Source organism: Gopherus evgoodei, chromosome 12 (assembly GCF_007399415.2).
Source record: "Gopherus evgoodei ecotype Sinaloan lineage chromosome 12, rGopEvg1_v1.p, whole genome shotgun sequence".
Taxonomy (NCBI): Eukaryota; Metazoa; Chordata; order Testudines; family Testudinidae; genus Gopherus; species Gopherus evgoodei.
Window position 1 is genome coordinate 18,666,586 of NC_044333.1, and position 27,304 is coordinate 18,693,889.

The following is a 27,304-nucleotide window of genomic DNA, read 5'->3' on the forward strand; positions in this document are numbered from 1 at the left end:
TGTATTGTGGTTTAATGGGGTTTCTCTGTACTTCAGAAGGCAAAGGCAAAAAGGTTTGGACAGCTTGTAGGTTTTTATAGTTTTGGTTACTGAGTTACCATGGTGATGGGAGAATTATAAATGGGGAGAAAGTGTATGTGTACTGTATTTCTACATTGTGCAGTGGAATGAAATAGATAACTATGGAGATCCTTTCCAGCCTTTCGCCAATGATAAGATATTGTTGTGGTTTGAAAATGGTTATGGGCTTTACCACATATTTTAAAATGTTACTTAAATAAAAGTAATTAATGTTAATATGTTCTATTTTTTAAATTTTACTTCACAGAGAAATCTGACTGAGCACAAGGAACCTTGGTATCTGCAGACCAGCGCAATGGTTACTTCAGCACCGTATCTGCTACCTCATCTAGATATACGAGATAATGAAATGACCTTTTACCGCAAATATGAACCTAGTTTAAAAACAATGATTCCTGTCCGCCTCAAAGCAAAGCAAGTCACATTTATTTATAATTGAAATATAATATATAGAAAGAAAATCATTTTCTGATGGCTAATGAAGATTAAAATTTATTTTTCAGGAAGTCTTGATTACCTGCACCTCCCCAACTATTAAGCTAGCATTTACTTCAAATGTGTTTTAGTGGTTGAAATTGCATTATCTGTTTTAATGAACTACTAATGGTGTTTCACTTATATTTAATTGGTTAATTGAGTTAATACATTGCCAAGAAAATTTTTAGGCATAATCTGAGCTGAGCTAAACTGACAGAATCTGACATTTCACCATTGTTGAAAGCTAACATGAGTGACTACTCTGACGCTCTGTGTACGCCCTGTAACATTTTCTGAGGAGGATACTGATTAAATGCAGCAAATGCCAGTTGACTTCAAGTAATGAAGCTGGTTTTTAGCTCAGAAGCTGAGCACACGCACATAATGTGCTTTGGAAGCTACAGACTAGATTCTCACCCCATCAGCGTGACCTTACCTTATCATTAATTAATAAGTGGTGTATTCATACTATCTATCACTCCACTAAGGAATGCATGATGGTCTCTGCCTAACAGTATCAAAAGGTCTTTATATGGCTCAGAAAACATAATTTTCTACAATTAACATTTGTAAGGTCAGTGAGACAACTGTGAAATTAACTTGAATACTGTATTAGTAGCTTGTATTTTCCCCCTAGATCTGCTGTTAACCCAATGGATAATGCAGGACTGTTCTCATTTGCTACATATTCTTGGCTTTCATCTTTAATGATCAAAGGATACAGACACAATATTAACGTGGACACCGTACCTCCATTATCATATCACGATAGTTCAGAGCCAAATGCAAAAAGGTAGGATTATTTCAATTTCAATATAATTATTGTAAGATTCCTCCATATGTGGTGTTCTTTATTGAGAGTAATGATTTGAGACTTCTGGGGGGGACTAGATATAACACATAATAGCAGTTTTTAGCTGCAAAATGTTTTGCATGTTTCCTACTGTTTGACTCAGTACAGGACCCTTAAGAAAAAAAACAATAACACAATAAAAAAAAAGAGGAGGAAGAGAAGGAAAAGAAAACAAGTTGTTGGGAATTGTTTTTTGAAAAAGATACAAAAGAAGGGAGAAAGAAACAAAACTTATTGAGTCTTCTCTTTCCTTTATTGCTTTTCCATTTATTCTTTCTTCCCGTATCTTATACAAGGATTCCACATTGCAAGAATCTGAGGTAGGGTGCAATTCCTCACAAGGAAGACCCAGGTGTGTAGAAATCAAGAACTCCCTCCAAAATTTTAGCTTTCTGTATGGCAGATAAGGCTTCTTCAGCTATGGCACTACAGGTCTGGTCCAAAGCCTACTGAAGTCCATGGGAGTCTTTCCATTAATGGGATTTGAAACAGACCTGAAGGGCTCAATCCTGACAGGTGCTGAACATTCTGGCCCAAATCTAGCAATTAATATAAGTACATTAACTTCAAACACATGTTTAAGTGTGTTGCTGGATCAAGACCAGAATGTCAGCATCATACAGTATTGAGCCTAAATGTGTTGCAAAGCTCTTTGAAAGGACTAGTAAATTTTGCACATAATGGATTGGGAAAAGAATATTAAGGACCCTATGTAACTTTGATTTAGTGGTTGTAGTATTCATTAGTTCTGCCCCAGGTACCATCAGCAACCAATTAATTCCTGAGATTTTGAAAACTATTTCAACCGACTCTGTTCTGGTATACCTACATTTAGTTGAACAGTTAAGAATATCTGTCCTCAGATTGCAAATGTTAATGTTTTCAATGTGATAATTTCCTTAGCGGAATCACATTGAATAATGAATTCCCTTCATGAATTGTTATCTATAAAAATGTTCTTTGTATAATTTTTAAGATTTCTATAACTATTGATTGACAGGATGAGGAACTGAATTTTAATTTTATCATCGTAGCAGTTTCATATATGTTTCTTATTAACTGTTGTGATTAGAAAAAAATGCTTTTCCATTCTATTTAACCTTCTACTCTTTAATATGTGGGGATATTTTTTTCTCCAGATTTCGACTCCTTTGGGAAGCAGAGCTTGCAAGAGTCGGGCCTGAAAAAGCTTCTTTGATCAGAGTAGTTCTTAAATTTCAGAGAACAAGAATTTTGGTAGATGTGATAGCAAACTTCATTTGTATTATCTTGGCTGCTTTAGGACCAGTAAGTAGTTCCATACTGATGAACAATTTTAGTGTACTGCAATTAATCTCTCTGATAAACTAAGTATGGGAAATGGAGACAATTTTTTATTGCTCAGTTATTGATAGAATTTTAAACAATTAACAGGACATTAACCTCACCAATCACCTGTAATGAGAGGATTCCATGGATATCTCAAAGCCAAATGAGTCTACTTCTTTAATCTTTGTTTTTTATAAAGCTATGTCTCATCTAAAGTATGGTGTCATGGAAGGTCTGGGTCAAATCAGATATTTTATTGCAAATCTGAAAAAGATTTCTGGTGACACATAACATGAGCTTCAACTTATAAGAGTCCACGAAGAGTTCAAGGCCAACTAGCTGTTCATATATGTAGAATCCCCATATTCTATATATGACAAATCAATAGAAATCTAAAGTAATTCTTATTATTAAAGTATTGAATTCTTCACAGAGATCCTAACAACAATGTTCCATTAGTCAGAAACATGTTCTGAGTCCTTCTACCCATCACTGTAGTCTGAGTACCTAGCCATGGTATCACCATATGTTTACATGCAGTATGTTATTACATTTGCAGATTTTAAGAGTATCCTGCATTATTATTCTGTTTACTAGTGCCATTTCTGTTGTGAAGTCAGGAGTTTAACATTTGTACAGTACCAATTACATTTAAAGTACTTGCCTCTAAAGTAGGCAAGCCCACGAGCTTGCTTGGCAAATATGCTTTATCTAGAAGATGTATATGAGTACTAAAAAAAACAACAAAAACTTGCACTGTAAAAATGCCCAATAATAATATCACATTAACTTGTGACCATCTCAAAAATCTTAGTTGTGTCATCTACCTAACAATCACAAAGCAAAAGATAGTTTGTTGAGAATCTCCATATTAAGGGGATACAAAGGAATGGGGGTTTTAATACCTGTTAAAAAGGAAGAGATATGCAAAATGGTTCCTGCTACAGAAAATCAAGGCAGCAAATGCCTGTAAAGACGATGGCATCAAGTAGAGGAGCCATAGCTTGCTGCAGGGATGGGGCAGAGTCCATATAAGAAAGGGGTAGGCAACAGGGCCATCTTCAAACTTTGATAGATCCACAGTGCTTGTCATTCACCTATCCCTATGTATTGCTTACATTTTACATTCTTAAAGTAGAAACGGCAGATTTTGGGGGGGGGGAAACTTTGCTTGACCATTCTTTGATGATTTTCAAAGACATTTCTGTGGGCTTGAGAGAGCTAGTATCTATTTGAGAAGAACGTGAGAGGAAGGTAAGGAAGAAACCCAGATAAGTCAGAAGGATTTCAGAAACAAATTGACAAATAAGATTATTCTACCATGTTAGTGATTTCCAGTGACTTTTTTTTAACTGTTTGTGGGAAGAGAGGATCTGAGAGCCTTAGGGTATGTCTGCACTGCAATCAAACATCTCTGCCAGGCCCACTGCGCTCAGGCTATGGTGCTATAAGATTGCAGTGTTGACATTCAGGTTTGGGCTGGAGCCTGGGCTCTGGGGACCCTCCCTGTAAGAACTAGGTTACCTGGAGCAAGGCAAGGCAGAAGCTGGGTCCAAGGCAGAAGCAAGCCTAGAAACAAGCTAACAAGAAACTCAAGAGCTATTGCTGCTATGGGCAAATGTTTGAGCAGCCCTTGAACTGCTGTTGTGGCTGGGTTTAAGAGCCCATCTGATGGCTCTTCCAGTCAACAGGCTGTGTAGCCAATCAAGCAGCCACAGGCCAGCTGTGCTCATTATGTTGTCCAGAGAGTGTCTGCTGCAGGCCCTGCTGCCAGACTGGCTCTACTGAAGACCCTGATTCTTGTCAGAGGTTTCTTTTTATTATATGTACTACTGTAGCATTCATTTTTTATTTCTGTCCCACGTAACTGTGGATATTCTCATTAGTCACAGAAATGTCTAATCCTTTTATTGAATCCTAATAAGCTCCTGATCAAAGTTATATCTCATGGGAATGAGTTCCAATGGTTCATTACATTTTGTGTTAGTCTTTTCTTTTAGCAATTTGTCTTTTAAATTTGTTGCCCTTCAGTTCTGCCAATCATCCTCTTCTTATATTTAAAAAAATCCCACTTTCTAAATTTTAGTCTCAGCATACTAGCTTTTAGTGTGATTCCTCCTCCAAGGATGTTGAACTTAGTTATATTACAGTCAATATTACTTTGTGGCTCAATTATTGTCCTTGCACCAACCTATTCTGTGTGGTAGTAAGAAACAAGTCCAGAATAATCTCTCTCTTTGGAACTATTTGTTGCAAAAGCAATTGTTAAACCTTGTTCTGATGTGACAATTGACCAGTTTAAGCACACTTAGCTGAAATCCCCATTATTGCAGTTTTATCAATTAATGTATTTGTTCATACATCCCTCACAGAATAGCAGCAACTTTTGGTAACTAGCTACCTGAGCTGATTTCAGTGGTTTACATCAGGATATCAAGAGTGGATAAATATTTTCATTGGGCCAATAATACAAGTAACTAATTTCAGAATCTTCCCACAGTGAAACCATGTGGTTCTCAAATGTGACAGATACTGGTATACAGCAGATAGATAGGTAACTGGTAACCATCTATTAAAATCTAGCCAGGCATCATCCTGCACTCATCATCATAGTATCTCAATGCCTATCCTTTAGTACCTCATGAATATAAAATGTACTTTCCTTCCCAAAACCTCTATTATTTATATGTATAAATCTCATATGGTACCATGCTGGGTATGCCTACACTGCGCAGCACTTGCAGAGGTGTTTAGGCTACATATAGCTACACCCTGCAGTGAAAAGCCGTCTGAGTCCACACTGCAATGTGTACACATGTCAGCGAAAGGCTCTGAGGGGAGGGAGGGTAGACAGTGGGAAAGGGCTCTGAAGGGAGGGAGGGTAGACAGTGGGGAAAGGCTCTTGAGGGTCCTTTCCCCTCAGGCTCCCTGCTGCTGGAGCCTTTCCCTGCAGTGGTGAAAGACTCCATCAATGAGGAAGTAGCATAACATTACACTACTAAAATACTGCATAGATGGAGAGGTACTGCAGAGTAATGTAGGGCACATACCCGCATAGTTCAGCTGTTTTATCACTCTACTTACCTAAGCAGTGCCTCACCATCTACACTGCTATGTATACCGCTGCTAGGGGAGCATGTAGGTTATTATCATAAACCTAGTCCAAGATTTGGACCTTAGCGTCCAAAATATGGGGGTTAGCATGAAAACCTCCAAGCTTAGTTACCAGCTTGGACCTGGTAAAGCTGCCACCACCCAAAAAATTAGAGTGTTTTGGGGCACTCTGGTCCCCCCAAAAACCTTCCCTGGGGACCCCAAGACCCAAATCCCTTGAGTCTCACAACAAAGGGAAATAAACCTTTTCCCTGCCCCCCTCCAGGTGTTCCTGGAGAGATACACAGAAGCAAACTCCGTGAATCTAAACAGAGGGAGTCCACCCTCTCTATTTCCAGTCCTGGAAACACAAGCACTTCCCTCTTCACCCAGAGGGAATGCAAAGTCAGGCTAGTAAATCTAACACACACAGATTTCCCCCTGACTTCTTTCTCCCACCAATTCCCTGGTGAGCACAGACTCAATTCCCTGGAGTTCCCCACTAAAGAAAAACTCCAACAGATCTTAAAAAGAAAGCTTTATATAAAAAGAAAGAAAAAGTACATAAAAATGGTCTCTCTGCATTAAGGTGACAAATACAGGGTCAATTGCTTAAAAGAATATTGAATAAACAGCCTTATTCAAAAAGAATACAATTCAAAGCACTCCAGCAACTATAGACATGTAAATACAAAAGAAAAAAAAACAATAACCCCTGTTGTTTTTATGATCTCTGTACTCACAACTTGGAAACAGAAGATTAGACAGCAGGAAATAGAAATCCCCTCATAGCCGAGAGAGAGTCAGACAGAAGATCCCAGAACAAAGGACTCACACACAAAAAAACCCTCCATCCAGATTTGAAAAAGTCTTGTTTCCTGATTGGTCCTCTGGTCAGGTGTTCAGATTACTTCTTTCCAGGTGTAAGAGACATTAACCCTTAGATATCTGTTTATGACACGCCCCCCAAATTGCAGACAGTGGGGAAGCTCACTGGCGGCGATTTCCTTCTAGACCTTTAAAATAAACAGATTAATACAACACATGCACATTTACATATACCACTAAGTATATAACTAATAGACTTCCACATTTTAAGAACACTTTTTAACTACTGGATTTTGGGAAACTCTCACGGGAGAGTGCATCAGCTACTTTGTTAGAAGCTCCTGAGATGTGCTGAATTTCAAAATCAAAATCTTGGAGAGCTAAACTCCAACGAAGAAGTTTCTTGTTGTTCCCCTTGGCAGTATGAAGCCACTTTAGTGCAGCATGGTCAGTTTGTAGCTGGAACCGCCGTCCCCAAACATATGGGCGTAGCTTTTCCAGGGCGTACACAATGGCGTAGCATTCCTTTTCACTGACTGACCAGTGACTTTCCCTCTCAGACAGTTTCTTGTTGAGAAACACGACAGGATGGAAGTTGTGATCTGTTGCTTCCTGCATGAGAATTGCTCCTATACCACGCTCAGATGCATCCGTGGTTACTAGGAATGGCTTGTCAAAATCCGGGGCCCTGAGTACAGGGTCAGACATGAGCGTCGCCTTAAGTTGGGTAAAGGCCTTCTGACACTCATCAGTCCACCTAACTGCATTTGGCTGGGTCTTTTTGGTCAGGTCGGTCAGTGGGGCAGCGATCTGGCTGTAGTGTGGTACAAATCGCCTGTAGTTCCCGGCCAAGCCTAAGAAGGATTGGACCTGTTTCTTTCACCTTGGGACAGGCCACTTTTGGATAGCATCCACCTTGGCCTGTAGGGGGTTTATGGTTCCTTGACCCACCTGGTGTCCCAGGTAAGTCACTCTGTTTTGGCCTATTTGACACTTTTTGGCCTTAACAGTTAGTCCGGCCTGCCTGATGTGCTCAAAGACCTTTTCCAGGTGTAGCAGGTGTTCGGGCCAGGAGTCTGAAAAAATGGCCACATCATCGAGGTAGGCAACTGCAAATTCTCCCAGTCCTGCTAGTAGACCATCTACCAGCCTCTGGAAGGTGGCGGGTGCATTTCGAAGGCCGAAAGGAAGGACATTGAATTCATACACCCCCGCATGGGTGACGAATGCTGACCTCTCCTTGGCAGGTTCATCTAGCGGTACTTGCCAGTACCCCTTGGTTAAGTCTATTGTAGAGATGAACTGGGCACGTCCCAACTTCTCCAATAGTTCATCGGTGTGTGGCATTGGATAGTTGTCTGGACGAGTTACTGCAATAAGCTTACGGTAGTCCACGCAAAAGCATATTTCCCCATCTGGTTTGGGTACCAGAACCACTGGAGATGCCCATGCACTGGTAGATGAGCGGATTATACCCATCTGTAGCATGTTCTGGATCTCCCGTTCTATAGCAGCCTGGGCATGAGGAGACACCCGGTAGGGTGGGGTTCTAATGGGGTGAGCATTACCTGTGTCAATGGAGTGGTATGCCCGTTCAGTTCGTCCTGGGGTGGCTGAGAACAATGGGGCGAAGCTAGATCACAGCTCCTTGATTTGTCGCTGCTGCAGACATTCCAGGGTGGTTGAGAGGTTCACCTCTTCCACGCCACTGTCTTTTTTCCCTTCGTAGTAGACACCGTCAGGCCACTCAGCATCATCTCCCTGGACTGTAAACTGACAAACCTGTAAGTCTCTAGAATAGAAAGGCTTGAGAGAATTAACATGGTACACTCTGGGCTTTAGTGAGGAATTGGGAAATGCTATGAGGTAGTTCACTGTTCCCAGGCACTCTTGGACCGTGAATGGCCCTTCCCATGATGCTTCCATCTTATGGGCCTGTTGTGCCTTCAAGACCATAACCTGGTCTCCTACCTTGAAGGAACGTTTTCTGGCATGTCTGTCATACCAGGCCTTTTGCTTTTCCTGAGCATCCTTTAGGTTCTCTTTAGCAAGGGCTAAGGAGTGTCGGAGGGTGCTTTGTAGGTTGCTTACAAAGTCCAGAATGTTAGTTCCTGGAGAAGGCGTAAGCCCCTCCCATTGCTGCTTCACCAACTGTAATGGCCCCTTAACCTCGTGACCATACACAAGTTCAAATGGTGAAAACCCTAAACTGGGATGTGGTACAGCCCTGTAGGCAAACAGCAACTGCTGCAACACTAGGTCCCAATTATTGGAGTATTCGTTGACGAATTTACGTATCATGGCCCCCAAAGTTCCATTAAACCTTTCCACCAGGCCATTGGTTTGATGGTGGTACGGGGTGGCAACCAAGTGATTCACCCCATGAGTTTCCCACAGTTTTTGCATGGTCCCTGCCAGGAAATTAGATCCTGAATCAGTAAGGATGTCAGAGGGCCAACCTACCCTGGAAAAAATGTCTGTTAGGGCCAGGCACACAGTGTTAGCCCTGGTGTTGCCTAGAGCTACTGCTTCCGGCCATCGGGTAGCAAAGTCCACGAAAGTCAGTACGTACTGCTTTCCTCTGGGCGTCTTTTTTGGGAAAGGACCCAGAATATCCACAGCTACTCGCTGAAATGGGACCTCAATTATGGGGAGTGGCTGGAGAGGGGCCTTGACCTGGTCTTGGGGTTTTCCCACTCTTTGGCATACCTCACAAGACCGGACATACTTGGCAACATCCTTGCCCATCCCCTCCCAGTGGAAGGACTTCCCCAACTGGTCCTTGGTTCTATTCACCCCAGCATGGCCACTGGGATGATCATGGGCTAAGCTTAAGAGCTTCCCCCGGTACTTAGTTGGAACCACCAACTGTTTTTGCGGCTGCCCTTCTTCCCGGTGTCCACCAGAAAGAATTTCCTTGTATAAAAGTCCTTGGTCTATAACAAACCGGGATCGATTAGAAGAGCTGAGAGGCGGTGGGGTGCTTCGTGCCGCCGCCCAAGCTTTCTGAAGGCTGTCATCTGCTTCCTGCTCAGTCTGGAACTGTTCCCTTGAGGCTGGGGTCACCAGTTCTTCCTCAGACTGTGGACTTGGGCTTGGTCCCTCTGGAAGCGATGTAGGTGATGGGGTTGTTTCCGTTGCTGGTGAACCGATCTCCGCTGGTGCACCTGAGGGTATTTCAGGCTCTGGCTGAGCCTTTTGGGTATGGCTGTCTGTTGCTTCTGCCAGTTCTGGCTCGCTGGCGCCCTCTGGTGTTGAGTTTGAAAATGTGGTTGCAATTGCTGGTGCTGGTTGCTGTTCCAGTTCCGGGCCTGGGACTGGAGGTGCTGTGGCTGTTTCAGTGGTAGGCATGGAATCCGGGTCCACTACCTCTGTCTGGGTCTCTGGTAACACAGACGGGGCCTCTGTGGACGGCTCAGGAACAGGAATGGGTCTGGAAGCTTGCCTGGTTTGGCTGCGTGTAACCATTCCCACTCGCTTGGCCCGCTTCACCTGATTGGCCAAGTCTTCCCCCAGTAGCATGGGGATAGGATAATTGTCATAGACTGCAAAAGTCCACATTCCTGACCAGCCTTTGTACTGGACAGGCAGTTCAGCTGTAGGCAAGTCTACAGCTTGTGACATGAAGGGGTAAATTGTCACTTGGGCCTTTGAGTTGATGAATTTGGGGTCTACGAAGGATTGGTGGATAGCTGACACTTGTGCCCCCGTGTCTCTCCATGCAGTAACCTTCTTTCCGCCCACTCTCAAATTTTCCCTTCGCTCCAAGGGTATTTGAGAGGCATCCGGACCTGGGGATCTTTGGTGTGATGGTGGTGTAATGAACTGCACTCGGATGGCGTTCTTTGGACAGTTGGCCTTGATATGTCCAGTTCATTACACTTAAAGCATCTTCCATCTGATGGGTCACTGGGCCGAGGTGAGTTACTGGAGACTGGTGAGGTGGAAGAATAGGGCGTCTGTGGCTTTATTTGGGTTGTATGTGGGGTCTTTGGCTGTCCTCGGTTGTAGGGTTTATGGTCGGTGTGCCCCCTGGGGTATTCTTTCCCCTTGACCGTAGCTTTCTTGCTTTCTGCCACTTCCATCCATCTGGCTCCAATCTCCACCACCTCAGCAAGATTTTTGGGTTTTCCATCTTGTATGTACCGTGTTATGTCCTCAGGAACACCATCCAAGAACTGCTCCATTTGTATGAGGAGTTGCAGTTCTTCCAAGGTTTTAACATTGTGTCCTGATATCCAGGCCTCATAATTTTTCCCAACGTAGTAGGCGTGTTTGGGAAATGACACATCTGGTTTTTACTTTGGGTTCGAAACACCGATGGGCATGATCCGGGGTTATTCCCATTCTGTATCTGGCCTTGGTTTGAAAAAGTTTATAGTCGTTCATGTTCTCCTTAGGCATTTCAGCTGCCACCTCTGCTAAAGGTCCACTGAGCTGTGGCCTCAATTCTACCATGTACTGGTCTTCAGAGATGCAGTACCCAAGACAGGCTCTTTCAAAATTTTCCAAGAAGGCCTCGGTGTCATCACCTGCCTTGTAGGTGGGAAATTTCCTGTGCTGTGGAACCATAATTGGCGAAGGGTTGTTAGGATTGGCTGGTGCATGCAGCCCAGCTTGCGCTAAGTCCAGTTCATGTTTTCTCTGTTTTTCCTTCTCTTCATTTTCTTTTTGTTGCTTTTCCATTTCTTTTTGTTGTTTTTCCATGTCTCGGCAGTGGGCCACCTCTTCTTCTTGTTGTTTCCTTCTGTGGGCCACCTCTTCTTCTTCTAGTTTTCTGTGGTGTGCTGCATTTTTGGCTTCTTGTTCTCTTTTTTGGGCTGCCTGTTTGATCTGTTCTTCTCTTTCTTTCATCTCCATTTCTTTTTGTTTTATTTCTAGTTCCTGTTTGTTTTTTTCCATCTCTCGCCTGTGCTCGGCGTCTTTGATTTGTTCTTCAGCCTCCATTTTTGTCTTGTTAGGCATGGTTCCTGTTTTCTTGTGTTGGGGTGCCCTCCGGTGTTTATCTTCTGAACTGCAGGTTCTCTGTTGCCTCCTGGGGTCTGCCTAGCAACAGTGCCTTTTTCCCTTTCTTCCTCTAGCTAATTTTTTCAATGTAAAGTAAACCAGAAAAACCACTTTATTTGCATGAGTATAGTGCTGGTATTTGCCTCCTAATGGGAGTGCTATTGTGTGACAAAAGACCTGTAACAGTTCCTTAATGGTTTCTTGCTTAATATGCAAGCCACAACTGCCAGAGAGAGCAGAAAAAAAATTCTCTCTGGTTCCCTTTTAAAACCAAACTCTTTCTCTCTGCTAAAAAGCCCCTAGCAGAGAAAAGAAAAATATAATATTCCTACTGGCTTCTGGATTGTATCTTTCCCACAACACTGCACACCATATCATAAATCTAGTCCCAGATTTGGACCTTCGCATCCAAAATATGGGGGTTAGCATGAAAACCTCCAAGCTTAGTTACCAGCTTGGACCTGGTAAAGCTGCCACCACCCAAAAAATTAGAGTGTTTTGGGGCACTCTGGTCCCCCCAAAAACCTTCCCTGGGGACCCCAAGACCCAAATCCCTTGAGTCTCACAACAAAGGGAAATAAACCTTTTCCCTTCCCCCCTCCAGGTGTTCCTGGAGAGATACACAGAAGCAAACTCCGTGAATCTAAACAGAGGGAGTCCACCCTCTCTATTTCCAGTCCTGGAAACACAAGCACTTCCCTCTTCATCCAGAGGGAATGCAAAGTCAGGCTAGTAAATCTAACACACACAGATTTCCCCCTGACTTCTTTCTCCCACCAATTCCCTGGTGAGCACAGACTCAATTCCCTGGAGTTCCCCACTAAAGAAAAACTCCAACAGATCTTAAAAAGAAAGCTTTATATAAAAAGAAAGAAAAAGTACATAAAAATGGTCTCTCTGCATTAAGGTGACAAATACAGGGTCAATTGCTTAAAAGAATATTGAATAAACAGCCTTATTCAAAAAGAATACAATTCAAAGCACTCCAGCAACTATAGACATGTAAATACAAAAGAAAAAAAAACAATAACCCCTATTGTTTTTATGATCTCTGTACTCACAACTTGGAAACAGAAGATTAGAAAGCAGGAAATAGAAATCCCCTCATAGCCGAGAGAGAGTCAGACAGAAGACCCCAGAACAAAGGACTCACACACAAAAAAACCCTCCACCCAGATTTGAAAAAGTCTTGTTTCCTGATTGGTCCTCTGGTCAGGTGTTCAGATTACTTCTTTCCAGGTGTAAGAGACATTAGCCCTTAGCTATCTGTTTATGACAGTTATGAACTCTACATGCCACTGAAAGGAGTGTGCATTGTAGAGGTATCTGTGGAAGCAGCACAGTTCCTGGCTTTGCTGTGTTGGAACTTCCCAAAGGTTAACAGATGTGAAATTTTTCATGATGCAATTTTAAAAAATAATTCTGAAATTTCTTTGCAGACTGTGATCATTCATAAAATTCTACAGCACAGTGAAAGTGTCTCCAAAGACAGCATTCGGGGAATTGGACTCTGCATAGCACTTTTTCTTGCTGAACTTTTCAAAGTAATATTTTGGGCATTAGCATGGGCCATCAACTACCGTACAGCTATACGATTAAAAGTTGCTGTATCTACAGTAGCTTTTGAATATCTATTAGCATTTAAGTCTTTGACACACATCTCTGTTGGTGAGGTAAGTTTCCATAATCATATTCTACTTCTTAACCTCTAGGTGGCCTTTAATGTCTGAGCTGTTTTTATGAAATACTAAAATAAGTCAATTTAAATGGTACAGTCACTTAAGTCTTCATGCACTAATAAACAGTATATGGGTAGTGGATTCTGAAAGTCTTACTCCTGGGATTATAAAAACATGATTGGTTTAAAAACTCTTGGTCACAAAAATATTGATAAAAGGGAGAACTGTTCATCTCTCTCTTTTTTGTGTGTTTGCAGGTCATTAATGTATTATCTAATGATGGCTATCGAATGTTTGAAGCTGCCTTATTTTGTCCTCTCCCAATTACTGTACCTGCACTAATGATCGTTTGTACCATATATTCTTGTCTTATTCTTGGTCCCACTGCACTCACAGGAACATTTGTTTATATTATATTTATACCTCTACAGGTAAAGTGACTAATTTTCCTAATCATTTTATATGTACATTGATCAATATTAAATGTAAGGCTGAGATTTTCAATGGACCCTAAGGGTATAAGGCACTAAAAATTAATGTGGAGTTGGGTACTTAACTCTTTAGGCTCCTTTGAAAATCCTTACCTTAAATCATATTTTATTAAAGAACTCAATAAAGGACCATGTTCTTCTCTCAGTAAATCCAAAGTAACTCTATTCTCACAGTTGCTCTGGAATAACTAAAAGGAGAATTTCTATTATCTAGGCCTCTGATCTCATTCTGATACGCAGCACTGCAATACCTACTTGCAAGTATTTTTTCACTTTAGTGTTGCCATGTAAGCCATTTTAGAAAAACTAAAATGAATATGATTTAAAGACAAAACAAGGGCCAAATGTAAAAAAACAATCAAGTACGATAGTTACAGATGATAGTTCTAACATATGTAACTGCAATTTTGTACCTGTTGTACAATCAATAACTCGTGCAAGCATAGAGACTATTATGAAAATATGGCATTAAGATAGTTCAAGTGTGTTAATTAATGTATTAATTGAGTATTCACTGGTGCTTAAATTTTTCATATAAATAATAAATTACATTCAGAATAGTTAAAGGAGCTTTCCTTTCAAGCAGTAACAGTGGAATAATCTGTTGTTTCTTTTAAATTAAGCTACGTCTTTTATTTCTGTTTAAAAGGGATGCATAGAGCCGTTTAGTTAATGAAATGTGTTTTCAATTGATTAAACTTTTTCAGGCACATCTTAACAGTTTCTAAACTACGTTTGATAATCTCCTACTGTACAATGCTGTCACACCTGTAAGAGCTAACACACAGAACCACAAACCATTGCCTCAAAGTGTTTTCAGTACGGTAGCAGCCGGTGTTTTTTTTGTTTTGTTTTGCTTTGTTTTTTGGTTTTTTTTGTTTTGAGTGTGTGGTTGTGTGGATGGTCAATGGCTACAGCTGGCAATATTCCAGGAGCCAGTTGCCACATCCTTTAAAGAACAGCATTATACTTCTACCTCACAAGCTAGTCTTTATACGTTAGAATGTTTTTCCTCCATATACTTCCAAACTTTTTTGAATATTCACGTTTCCAGCATCTATTGCAGTTCATTACAGTATTCCACTGAACACAATAAAGGACTCATTCAGGCCTCCCTTTTTGCATCCATAATATATATTGTATAGCTTTCTTGTTCTTTTTCTAACTTGATATTAGCATCAGTAAGAGTAAAAATAAATACAAAGATTGTCAAATCTGCATATTAAGGTGAATAGGAAATCACAGCTGTTTCCTGTTCCCTCATCATGTCTAAATAGTAAGGTGTATAGGAACATACAGATCTGTTCCTGTTTTTTACATGATGTGTTAATGGCCTCTGACATGGAAGCAAGCTCTAGTCCAGGTGACAAACATCTTAGAAGAAGAGTCAAATTAGAAAAGGAACAAGAAATCTATACAATATATATGATTGGATGCAAAAATGGAGTCCTGAATGAGGCCTTTAATGTGTTCATTGGAATACTATGAGTATCAATAGAAACTGGAAACATGAATATTCTAAAAAGAGTTTGGAAGCATATGGAGGAAAAACATTCAAATACATAAAGACTAGCTAGTGAGGTAGCAACATAATGCTGTCACTTTAAAAGGATGTGGCAATTGGCTCCTGCAATATTCCCAATTGTAAGCATTTACCATCCACACACACACACACTCAAACATGTTTGCTTAAATTCACATTTTTTGTTAGACGTCTCCATTTTAAGGATGTGTTTTAATAGCATTTTTACATTTTGATTGCAGATGTTCATGGCTAAGCTCACATCCGTATTCCGACGAGCTGCTATTTCAGTGACTGATACGCGTGTGCAAAGAATGAATGAGATTTTAACATGCATTAAATTGATTAAAATGTATGCTTGGGAAAAATCTTTTGCAAAGGCAATCAAAGGTATAGAAAGCGGCTATTTTAAAGTAGTATATAAAATGGTAACTCTGCCTTTCTGTCCAATATCAGTGACTTATAGAAACTTAATGTGCTCTGTGTTTTTAAAACCACTTATTGTCTCTAAGAAGGATGTTCATGAACCCCTGTTCTGTTTTCTCCACTGAAAATCAGCAGAACATAGGCTCCTAAGTCAGTTAGGAACTTTTGAAAATGTTACCCCTGAAGTATCATGCCATTTACTCCATGACCCTGCCAGTGCAGCTCCCCACAGTACATTACCTAGCCTACCTCCTAATCCAGTCTAATTTCAACCATTCCAAGCAATGGGGTTAACATGATTCTCAACCATGATTTTGAGCCTACACTTTTCTTTCAATTTCATCCCATTACTCCTACTCCTATACCCGCTGTAGCACCCTCAATAATTCCACTCATTCTCTCCTTGGTATTTATACTCTTCAAATACTTGTAAAATCTTATATAATCTTTATTGCTTAGTCAATCCATGCATATTTGGCTCTCTTTTCTCATAAATTATTCCCTCTAGCTTTCTAATAAAATTTTTGCTCTTCTCTGAACTCACTCCAATTTGTCTACAACAAGCAGTAAATCTTGCCAAACAAATCTGATTACTGCTTTTGGCTGTTACAGAGTAAGGGCTCAATCCCAAAAGGTTGCTGTGTGCCCTCAATTCCCATCATAAGTGGGAGTTGAAGAGCAGTTAATACTGCTCAGGATTGGGACCCTAATAAAGGAAGGTAGCAAATGCAATATAGGATTTAATAGGATGACTCATGAAATGTTGATCACGAGATTAATTTGTACTGGCCTGGATGTGACCACTTACCTAGATTGGAAACCGAAGTGTCATAAATAAAGTGGAATGATAAAACAGCATTAAATTAGGAGTGGGGGGTATGTTAAGATTTGTCCTATTTAATCTCTTCATTCATGATCTGGAAGTGGAGGTAAATAACACATTGATCAAACTGGCTGACACTAAATCAGGAGGTGGTCAGAACACAGTAATAATACAGAGGTAGCAATATGGCAGAAAATAATAAGAAATTCAGCTAATATATTTAGGTAAAAATGACTCAAAACTCAGCTATTCAATGGGAGACCAAAAGCTGGAAAGCAGGAATGTCGGGAGATCTATAGGGCTAAAGGGCAGCGAAAAGAAACATTGTGATTTGGCAATAGAAAGGGTAACAATTAAAGAGTGCATATGGGGTGGCATCTCTCTACAGGAGATAGTTTGTCTTTGCCTGCTATGGTGGCAATGCACCTGGAATGTTGCATCCTGTATTGCAATATTTCCCTTTCTCCAGGCAGCCCCACCTCACAAATCCCTTACCTTAGAGCCTAAAGCCTGAATTTCCATGATCCTGGCCAGGGAATCAGACAGGGAAATCAGAGCACTGGAGGCCAGAAGAGCTGTGCATATGGTCAAAGGAGCATGAAGGAAAGATACGCGATGAGTCTCCGCATATGGGTGAGACCAGATGGAGGCCTCTGGGGGAAAATGGTCAGAAGCAGCCAAGACAGACTGAACAGGGGGAAATCCTAGACCAGATAGGACAGCTGCAGGGTATACACCAAGGAGTTACACTCCTACAGGTGGTCAAGAGAGGAACATTAAGTGAGTCAGTCCTCCAGAAATAATCTCAGAAGGGCAGCAGTAAACTGAGGTGCTGCTCTTATAAGAGGGCTCCTAACCTTTGAACGGGTGGGTACACAGAGATAAAATGGGACACAAAAATAGAACATTGAGACCAAGTGAGATACAGAGGAGGGGACAAAGGAAACAGGCTTCTCACTGTCATGAAGATCCTCACTCTGGTGGGGAGAGAAGCAGCCCCCTAAAGGCTTCATATGAGAAGGAGTAGGTGAGGTGGGTCTTTCTCAAGGCTGCAGAAGGTAAGTGACAGGATACCTTTGGAAGGGAGTGGACGGATTCCAGGCCACTGAAGAGAGGGACAGGCTTACTGGGGTGAAAGGGTTACTGAAGTGGAGGTACTTTGATCAATTTTAGTGCAACTCACCAAGAGACATGTTTTGTGTTTTCCCTTCCCTTTTCCATTCTGAGTTTGCATTTTCACACAAACCCAGAACTAAAAGCAAAACTGGGGTTCTGAACCTGTACAAAACAAGTCCATGTCTTGTTCATCACAACCCATGCTATCTTACATGTAGCCTTTGTAAAGACTTCCTCCAGATTTTGGAGTAAATATTGAAATAAAATATTTATACAAAAATACAGATTCAGGAAGGTAAACATGGTAATGAAAAGAGAGCTCTCTAAAATCAATGTTTAACTGAACCTAAGTGCAAACATTTGAGTCTGTTTACTGATTATCCGTCATTTAATGCTTTTAAAGGCCAAAAATATATAGTCTTTATCAGGAAATGTTAATTTTACCATATACCCACAAACCAACAAAAATATTTCCAGCAATAGTAACTGAAATTTATAGACAGGCAAAGTAAGGAAAATGCTGCTTGATTTAGGGATATTTACTTTTTATATTTTGAAGTGTGATGTTGACTGGTTGTGTATTAATGGTTATAAAGCTTTAACTTTTTGAAGCTCAACATCTGTCATAAATTATTGTTTGACATCCCTCTCAGTTTTCTGCAACAGTGAAAATTTAAACTTGATTAAAAATAAAAAAATGCTTAAACACATAATTTTACACAACTGTGAAAATTTAAATCAATAGAATTTAAAAAAAACAACAACTGGTATTATCTATTGAAGTTATTAAAAAAAATCAAAATCAGTTTCTTCCAAATCTAAAAGTTTATATGTAAGGTAGTCATTTGGGCTTTTGCTTAATCATAAGATTTTTGTTTGTTTGTTTAAAGGGAAAAATAGATCCAGTAACAATGTTTAAATAGCTTTTGTGTTACCACCTTAATGCTATCAAATGTAGGGCCATAAATTTACCTTTGGTGCATGCAATTCAACTGATATCAATGTCTCCCAAATTTAGGCTTAGTATAAGGAAGGCCTTTGCTGTTTAGAATGATCTTCTCTTGAAAATGTTAGCTCTCCTTTACATTTTTTTTACATTATAATATTTTAAATTTCTTGTATTTCACAGGTATAAGAAATGTGGAAAGGAAAATACTGGAAAAAGCAGGATATGTTCAAAGTGTAAACTCTGCTCTGGCACCTGTTGTATCAACACTGGCTACTGTCATGACATTTGTTTTACACACTCTTTTAAAGAAAGAACTAACTGCATCAGTTGTATGACTTTTATATACATATATATACACATATATATTTTTCCCCCAAAGTCCTTGTTCCTTTATAGTACTGTATATCTTTGTAGAGTAGATCTGGATCCTCTTAAATTTACTTACTTTCCCCTAGGATTTTTAATGAATGGCAGCTCCAAATTTAAGATAGCTTTCCTGTACAGATTGTATATGGCCAGATTTGTGTAATTTTTGGTCGTGACCAGAATGGGTCCAAATTCTGCCCCTCTTCCCTCGCCCCAGCACACACACCTGCCTAAGGCTCTGGGAGGGAGTTTGGGTGTGGGAGGGGTGCAGGCTCAGGGAGGGAGTTTGGGGGTGTGAGCTCTGGGCTGGGCCAGGGGGTGCTGGGATGCAGGATAGGGTGAGGAGTTGGCGGTTTACCTTGGGTGGCTCCCAAAAGTGACCCACACACCCCTCTGGCAGCAGCTCGTAGGCAGAGGCCCCAGTTCCCGGCCAATGGGAGCTGCAGAGTCCGCGTTCAGGGCGGGGGCAGTGCGCAGAGACAGCCCCCGCACCCAGGCCACAGGAACGTGCTGACCACTTCTGGGAGTGGCATGGAGTGAGGGTAGGCAGAAGCTGCCTTAGCCCCACTGTGCTGCCGGTGGTGGTAGCCGGGAGCCTGCGGGCCCTTTTAAATCGCCTGGGGGTAGCAGACAAGGCCAGGAGACGCTCCTGGGCAGGTGCGGCGGGACTGCAAGCAGAGACTCGGCCCCAAACATTGGTGGAGCCGGGGCCCTGGGCCCTGAATATTCCTGAAGCCCAGGCACCATGGGCCAATACAACTCGCTGCCCCTGTATTTGGCTAGTAAACAAGGGTAACTTCTATTAAACATTGCATGGTAAAGATAAAGTTAATAAATTAAATTGGTTATTAATTAAGGAAGCTTCTAAAAGAAGATATATGGTCTTTTAAATGCTTTAAAGTATTTTCTTAAATAGTAAGAAACTAACTAGACATTTGTGATCATTCACCACCCATTCCTTCCACACAGGACTCAATGCAGATTAATGCAAAACTTAGTCTGGTGAACAGCAAGATGCATTCCCCTTTAGAAAGCAGTAGCCAGGGAAAAGACGGAGGGCAGGAAGTGTAAACATATAAGCAAAGGAGGAAATTTTGTTTTAAAAAATAACCTGACATGTAGGGGGTTTATTGGCAAAAAAACTCAACTACAAAATGAGTGAGGATGTACAAAAGGAAAGTCAAAGAAAGCAAAAAGCAGGGGGAAAGATTCAATGTAATGCTTATAAAAGAGAATATAGCTTATGATATACTATCAGAGTTTTGCCATTCACTTCAATGGAGCCAGGATTTCATCCAATGAATCTATATGCTTATATGTCTCCTAGCATACCAGTATCCGAACACCTCCTTCCAAATATTGGAAAACAGAAATAAGAGAGTCTCTCCCTCTCTCCAGCCTGTAGGAGATACAACTTGAATAGTTGATAGGGTTTATGTGTTTACTGAGCAAACGGGGGTAAAGCTAAGCAGAAGGGATGAACATCGGATTTCATTGTAAACATGGTGAGATTAGTTGTCATTCTGACATCTGGTAGCAAGTTCAATTGTCTTGGTCTAGCTCCTGTAAAGTTTGGCCTCCCATGTTGTTTGATCGTTTCATTGCTCCAGTGAGAGACAGTTGTCATGGGAAGTCATGGCCATGGAAGTGATCTCTCAAGTAGACAGGGCCAGTTCCATGGAAAGCTTAGAATTTCAGGTTAGAAACCTTAAACTGTGGAGTTGATGCAGAGTATTGCACAAAGGGGATGTATTTCATAGCAACCCATTTTGCTAAGCAGATCTGCTGATGCATTTTGTAACAGATGTTTATTCCAGGTATGTTGTTTGTATATTTGTGTATAGTACTTTCATATTTTATGCTTTATGTGTGGGAGTCCAAAGATTCCCTATGAGAAAACAAAGATGAAGAGTTTGGATAGGAGGTTGTGAGCTATTATATCAGAATCCTTGCCCTTGTGGATGTTGAAATCTCCTAAGATGAGTCTTGTGAACCGTATCACCATGTGAGAGAGCATCTGTATCAGCTTCTCTGGGAAGCCTGGGGGGTGCCTATAAGGCTTGTGCAGGGGCTGCAACTGTGACTAGTTTCTTGCACTGCCCACTAGAATTGGTTGAAAATTTTCCAACAGAACAATATTCTATTAGAAAATGCTGATTCAAGAGAACTGAAACATTATGTAGGAACACGTTGATTCTGTCAAAGTCTGCCTGCCTAGTTTCCTGCCAGTACATACTCTCCCAGTTCCCTGACTCGACGGGCAATTGCTTCCTGGGCTTGCCCAGCTCGCTAGGCAACTCTTGGAATTAAGCAAGGAACAAGCAAAAACATTAGCATCTTTTTTTATTTTGCATGTAACTGCATAAACAGAAAATGCACAAAGACTGAAAAAAAGTGGACGTAATACCAATTTTTAAAATGCACTGTAAACTAGAGGCACCTTAATTACAAATCAGTAATCTCATTTATGTCTTATGAAAATACTGGTTTCATTTATTAGGGATGAAATGAAATGTTTCACTTATAAGTATATAACAAGAGTTAGGCACTTGCCAGCATGTGTTTACCAAGAATAAGCCTGACTGATTTCTTTAAAGAAGTGACAAAGCATATGTCAGAAGGCAGGGCAGCATATGTGAGTTACTTGGATTTCAGTGAAGCCTTTGATAAGGTATCACACAGGAAGCTTCTAGACAAGATACAAAAATGTAAGCTTCATTGCTAACATAGCAAGATGGATTGAAAGTTGGTTTGCAGGAAGGGTTCAGAGACTTATAGTTAACAGGCCAAATTCCTCCCTCACCTAATTTAACTGAAATCAGTGGTAGAAGACCAAGCAAGAATCCTCAAAGTGATGTTCTAGAAAGCTCAGAAATGGGACCAATGCCATTTTATATAATGACTTGAAAAATGGAAGGAGTTGCGTTGTGTTTTAGCCACTCATGTTGCAATTACGAAAATGAAAACCACAAAAATTAAAAGCATATAGATATATTTTTCCTACCCTTTCAAATATAATACAAAAATATATTTAGAATTTTAATACAAAATAATGGTTGGCACTAAAACAGTAAAAGCCCTTTTCCTTTTTCTTTTGCAGGCATTTAGTGTGATTGCCATGTTTAATGTAATGAAGTTTTCAATTACTATCTTGCCTTTCTCAGTGAAAGCAGTGGCAGAAGCTAAAGTTTCCCTAACAAGATTGAAGGTAAAGTATAGTTTTAAAATATTTGGGGATTTTCCAGATAAGTACAAACAAGGACTTACCTATATAGGGAGTTATTCTGGAAGAATTATTCCTGATTAACTCCCTATATGTACATACCTTATTCTAAATTAGCTTAATCCACTTCCAAAGTGGTTAAAATTGAACCAGAATAAGAATCTTCTTAAATAAGAGCATCCACACAAGAAGTTAATCAGAAATAGCTTTTCTGTTTTAATTCACATCCTCCCTTAACTGAATTAATTTCTCAGTGCAGACAATCCCTTAATGTAGATTATAATTTTACTTCTTGTTCAGAGCAACGGAAAGACTCCCATTGACTTCAGTGACTTCAGGAATTATAATAGGCTTTAGTTAGTGAATAAAAGAAAACTATACAAAGCTACATACCTAATTCTAAAGAGAAAACTAAAAATGTGTATCTCAAAAGTAAAATTAAAAACTGAATAATTATCCATCAAATAACAAGCCACTAGTGCCTTCTTCCTCTATTATTGTTGTTATTAGTATTGCGGCTGCATCTAAGAGACCTCATCCAGGACCAGGGCACTATTTTGCTAGGTGCTGTACAAACAAAAATATAATGAAACAAGAGAAAAGAAGATTAAAAGAATCTGTATCCTGTTAGGGTACACTGGAAATAGTGAGTTCTTAAATTATTTTTAAAAATGGGAGCTAACCTAAAAGTTATTGTTGAACCAACTGTTAAGTGAACCAATGTTTTTTAACTGCTTGACTGTCCTATAAATATATATATATATAAATAAATAAACAATGGGCTGTCAATTAATTTCACAGTTAAACAAGAACAATACCATTTATTTAAATATTTTTGGATGTTTTTTACATTTTCAAATATATTGATTTCAATTACAACACAGAATACAAAGTGTACAGTGCTCACATTGTTTATTTTTGAGTACAAGTATTTGCAATGTAAAAAACAAAAGCGTAGTATTTTTCAGTTCACGTAATACAAGTACAGTAGTCCAATCTCTTTATCATGAAAGTTGAACTTAAAAATATAAGAATTATGTAAAAAAACTGCATTCAAAAATAAAACAATGTAAAATTTTAGATCTGCAAGTCTACTCAGTCCTACTTTTTGTTCAGCCAATCACTCAGACAAACAACTGTGTTTACATTTGCAGGAAATAATGCTACCTGCTTTTTGTTTACATCACCTGAAAGTGAGAATAGGCATTCTCATGGCACTGTTTTAGCTGGCGTCACAAGATATTTATGTGCCAGATGCACTAAAGATTCATATGTCCCATCATGCTTCAACCAGCATTCCATGGGACATGTGTCCATGCTAATGACGAGTTCTGCTTAGTAACGATCAAAAGCAGTGCAGACCGATTCACGTTCATTTTCATTATCTGAGTCAAATACCACCAGCAGAAGGTTGATTTTCTTTTTTGGTGGGTCGGGTTCTGTAGTTTCTACATCGGAGTGTGGCTCTTTTGAGTCTTCTGAAAGCGTGCTTCACACCTCATCCCTCTCAGATTTTGGAAGGCTCTTTAGATTCTTAAACCTTGGGTCAAGTGCTATAGCTATCTTTAGAAATCACACGTTAGTACCTTCTTTGCGTTTTGCCAAATCTGCAGTGCAAATGTTCTTAAAATGAACAACATGTGCTGGGTCATCATTTGAGACTGCTATAACATGAAATCTATGGCAGAATGCGGGTAAAACAGAGCAGGGGACATACAATTCTCCCCCAAGGAGTTCAGGCACAAATTTAATTAACGCATTATTTTTCTAACAAGCATCATCAGCATGGGTGTATGTCCTCTGGAATGGTGGACAAAGCATGAAAGGGCATACGAACGTTTAGCATATCCGGCACGTAAATACCTTGCAATGCCAGCTATAAAAGTGCCATTAAAATGCCTGTTCTGACTTTCTGTGATATTGTAAATAAGAAGAGGGCAGCATTATCTCCTGTAAATGTAAACTGACTTGTTTGTCTTAGCAATTAGCTGAATAAGTAATAGGACTGAGTGGACTTATTGGTGCTGAATCTTTACTTTGTTTTGTTTTTGAGTGCAGTTCTGAAAAAAAATCTACATTTCTAAGTTTCACTTTTATGACAAAGAGATTGCACTACAGTACTTGTCTGAGGTGAATTGCAAAATACTATTTCTTTTGTTTATCATTTTTACAGTGGAAATATTTGTAATAAAAATGTACACTTTGATTTCAGTGACACCACACAATACAATATATATGAAAATGTAGAAAAAATCCAAAAAAAATGTAACAAATTTCAATAGGTATTCTATTGTTCAACAGTGTGATTAAAACCGCCCTTATTTTTTACATATAATATATTTATTTTAAAAATATTACCTTATACAAGCTCTGAAATTTTCTGGCGTCCAGTGCCTTCTCATGGGACAACTGATTGGATTAGTTTTTTGTTTCACGTAATGTGGCTATCACAGAAATGCCTGCCCTCAGTGAAAGAGAAATTAATCCCATTCATTGAGTGGAGATACCAAAACAGCAGCAGATATTTCTAAAAAAATATTATATGTGTATATATATAACAAATATCAAGTAATGTTATGTAGCAAATAGGTCTCTAAGGCCCTGATCCTGAAAACAATTGAGCCTCTCACATGCTAAAGGATTTACATGATTCTTCTCTTTGTATTAGAACTAGTCAGTGGACTTTTACTGTAACTAAACAAATTATGTGTTCATGTAAAAGAAGCAAAGAGTCCTGGGGCACCTTATAGACTAACAGACAGATAAGGTTCCACAGGACTCTTTGCTGCTTTTACAGATCCAGACTAACACGGATACCCCTCTGACATTTGTTCATGGTGAACCACAAATGGTTCAGAGGATCAGCGCACAAAAGCTCAAATGTTTATCCAAATTCTTGAATCCCTAAAAGTGAAAATCTCTTAAGAATATTTTTTGCAGTATTTCTAAAGCAATATTTGCACTGAATCTGCTTCCAACTGCTTTTTTGCACTGATTCTGCTTCTATACTAAATAGTTTGCCAAGAATTTCACGACATTTCATCAACATGTTATTAGCAGTCAGCTCTATGCTGGATTAATAAAAAAATATTTTTTCACTTTTCATACTTTGATAAATAAATGGCATTCTTAATTTTCTCTCTCTTATTTTAGAAAATTCTCCTAACTGAAATCCCTCCTGTTTATGTAAAGCAACTGAAAAATTCAGAAAATGCTGTGGTAATGGAAAATGCTACATTGTCTTGGGAATGTCTGAATGAACACAGCAGAAAGAACAATAATGAAAACAGTATGAATGGGAAGAGTGCTTATAAATGCCAACCAAAACCAGAGCCTGTCCTTCCTCACTCTGAGACATCAATCAGAGAAACAGGAAAAGAGGGTAGTGAAGCAATTGCTTTACACAATTTAAGCTTTACTGTGAAGAAGGTAAGTTTGTCTTAAATAGTCTTTCTAAAAAGAATATTTAACAATCTGCCTGCAAGGATTTGGGTGCCCTGGTTCCCTTGCTATCTCTGCCTTGCACTGTCCTGCTGAGCTAAGGAACAAGGATTTCAATTCTTTTTCTTCCCCTAGACACACACCTTTCCTTGCCCAGCACAGGCTTTCTAAAGCACCCATTAGACCACTAATACATTATTATTTGTACTGCAGTAGTGCCTAGGAGTCACAGTCATGGATCAGTATTCTATTGTGCTAGGTACAAGCACAGAATATGGTTTATAAAGTGCATCTCACAATACCAAACAATGACTGACTTTTATAAATAAATTGCACATCCAATCCTTCATTTATCCACCAGTCACCAGAACAGAGAAGTTTTTTGTAAATTCCTTACATTAATGAAAAGGCTACAGCACTCTACATATAGTAAAAACAAATTTAAAAAAAAATTTACATCACTGCATTATTTAAAATACCACTTATATAGGCTTCTATCAATCCAAATACAACACCTTTAATTTTGTCTTCTTGGGAGTAAGATATGCATTATGGCACTGATGCAGGAAAGCACTTTATCTACATGTTTAAAGTTAAATGCTGAGGAGATCTTCCTGAATAAGGATGCTTTCCTGAATTGGCAGGTGTGACAGGACCTGAAATATTTGTGGCATGATCGCAGAATAGGCAACGTGACATTAGAAATTTATTACTTTAAAAATATAGATCAACTATCTGCAAAATATGTCTCTTTGTAGGGAAAGGTCTTGGGAATTTGTGGAAATGTTGGAAGCGGAAAGAGCTCAGTCATATCAGCTATTCTAGGACAGGTATGCTGATCACTGTAGAATAACTTCCATAATTTTTTATTTTCCTTTTGCATGAGAAATACATATTTAATTGAATGTTTTAGTACTGTTTGTTCTAGTACTGGGGCTGTCAATTAATCACTGTTAGCTCATGTGATTAACTTAAAAAATTAATCACGATTAAAAAAAATAATGACGATTAATCACAGTTTTAATTGCACTGTTAAACAATAGAATACCAATTGAAATGTATATAATATTTTGGATATTTTTCTACATTTTCATATATATTGTTTTCTGTGTTGTAACTGAAATCAAAGTGTCTATTTTTTATTACAAATATGTCCACTGTAAAAATGATGAACAAAAGAAATAGTATTTTGTAATTCACCTCAGACAAGTACTGTAGTGCAATCTCTGTCATGAAAGTGCAACTTACACATGTAGATTTTTTTGTTACGTAACTGCACTCAAAAACAAAACAATGTAAAATTTCAGAGCTTACAAATCCACTCTATCCTACTTCTTGTTCAGCCAATCGCTAAGAAAAACAAGTTAGTTTACATTTACAGGAGATAATGCTGCCCTCTTCTTATTTAAAATGTCACAGAAAGTCAGAACAGGCATTTTAATGGCACTTTTGTAGCTGGCATTGCAAGGTATTTACGTGCCAGATATGCTAAACTTTCGTATGCCCTTTCATGCTTTGTCCACCATTCCAGAGGACATACACCCATGCTGATGACGCTCGTTAGAAAAATAATGAGTTAATTAAATTTGTGACTGAACTCTTTGGGGGAGAATTGTATGGT

The 27,304-nt window shown here is 39.5% G+C and overlaps 1 protein-coding gene across 1 annotated transcript in view; it reads left to right on the forward strand.

The window, feature by feature from the left end:
• Positions 1-376: 376 nt before the first annotated feature.
• The window catches only part of ABCC12 (ATP binding cassette subfamily C member 12), an 87,328-nt gene continuing 60,400 nt past the window's right edge, over positions 377-27,304 (forward strand). Inside the window, exons 1-10 of the mRNA XM_030581977.1 lie at positions 377-495; positions 1,196-1,351; positions 2,551-2,698; positions 13,087-13,320; positions 13,584-13,757; positions 15,582-15,729; positions 18,834-18,982; positions 22,120-22,227; positions 25,396-25,671; positions 26,442-26,513. Coding sequence (XP_030437837.1) covers positions 377-495; positions 1,196-1,351; positions 2,551-2,698; positions 13,087-13,320; positions 13,584-13,757; positions 15,582-15,729; positions 18,834-18,982; positions 22,120-22,227; positions 25,396-25,671; positions 26,442-26,513 — 1,584 coding nt within the window. The remainder of the gene's footprint in view (positions 496-1,195; positions 1,352-2,550; positions 2,699-13,086; positions 13,321-13,583; positions 13,758-15,581; positions 15,730-18,833; positions 18,983-22,119; positions 22,228-25,395; positions 25,672-26,441; positions 26,514-27,304) is intronic.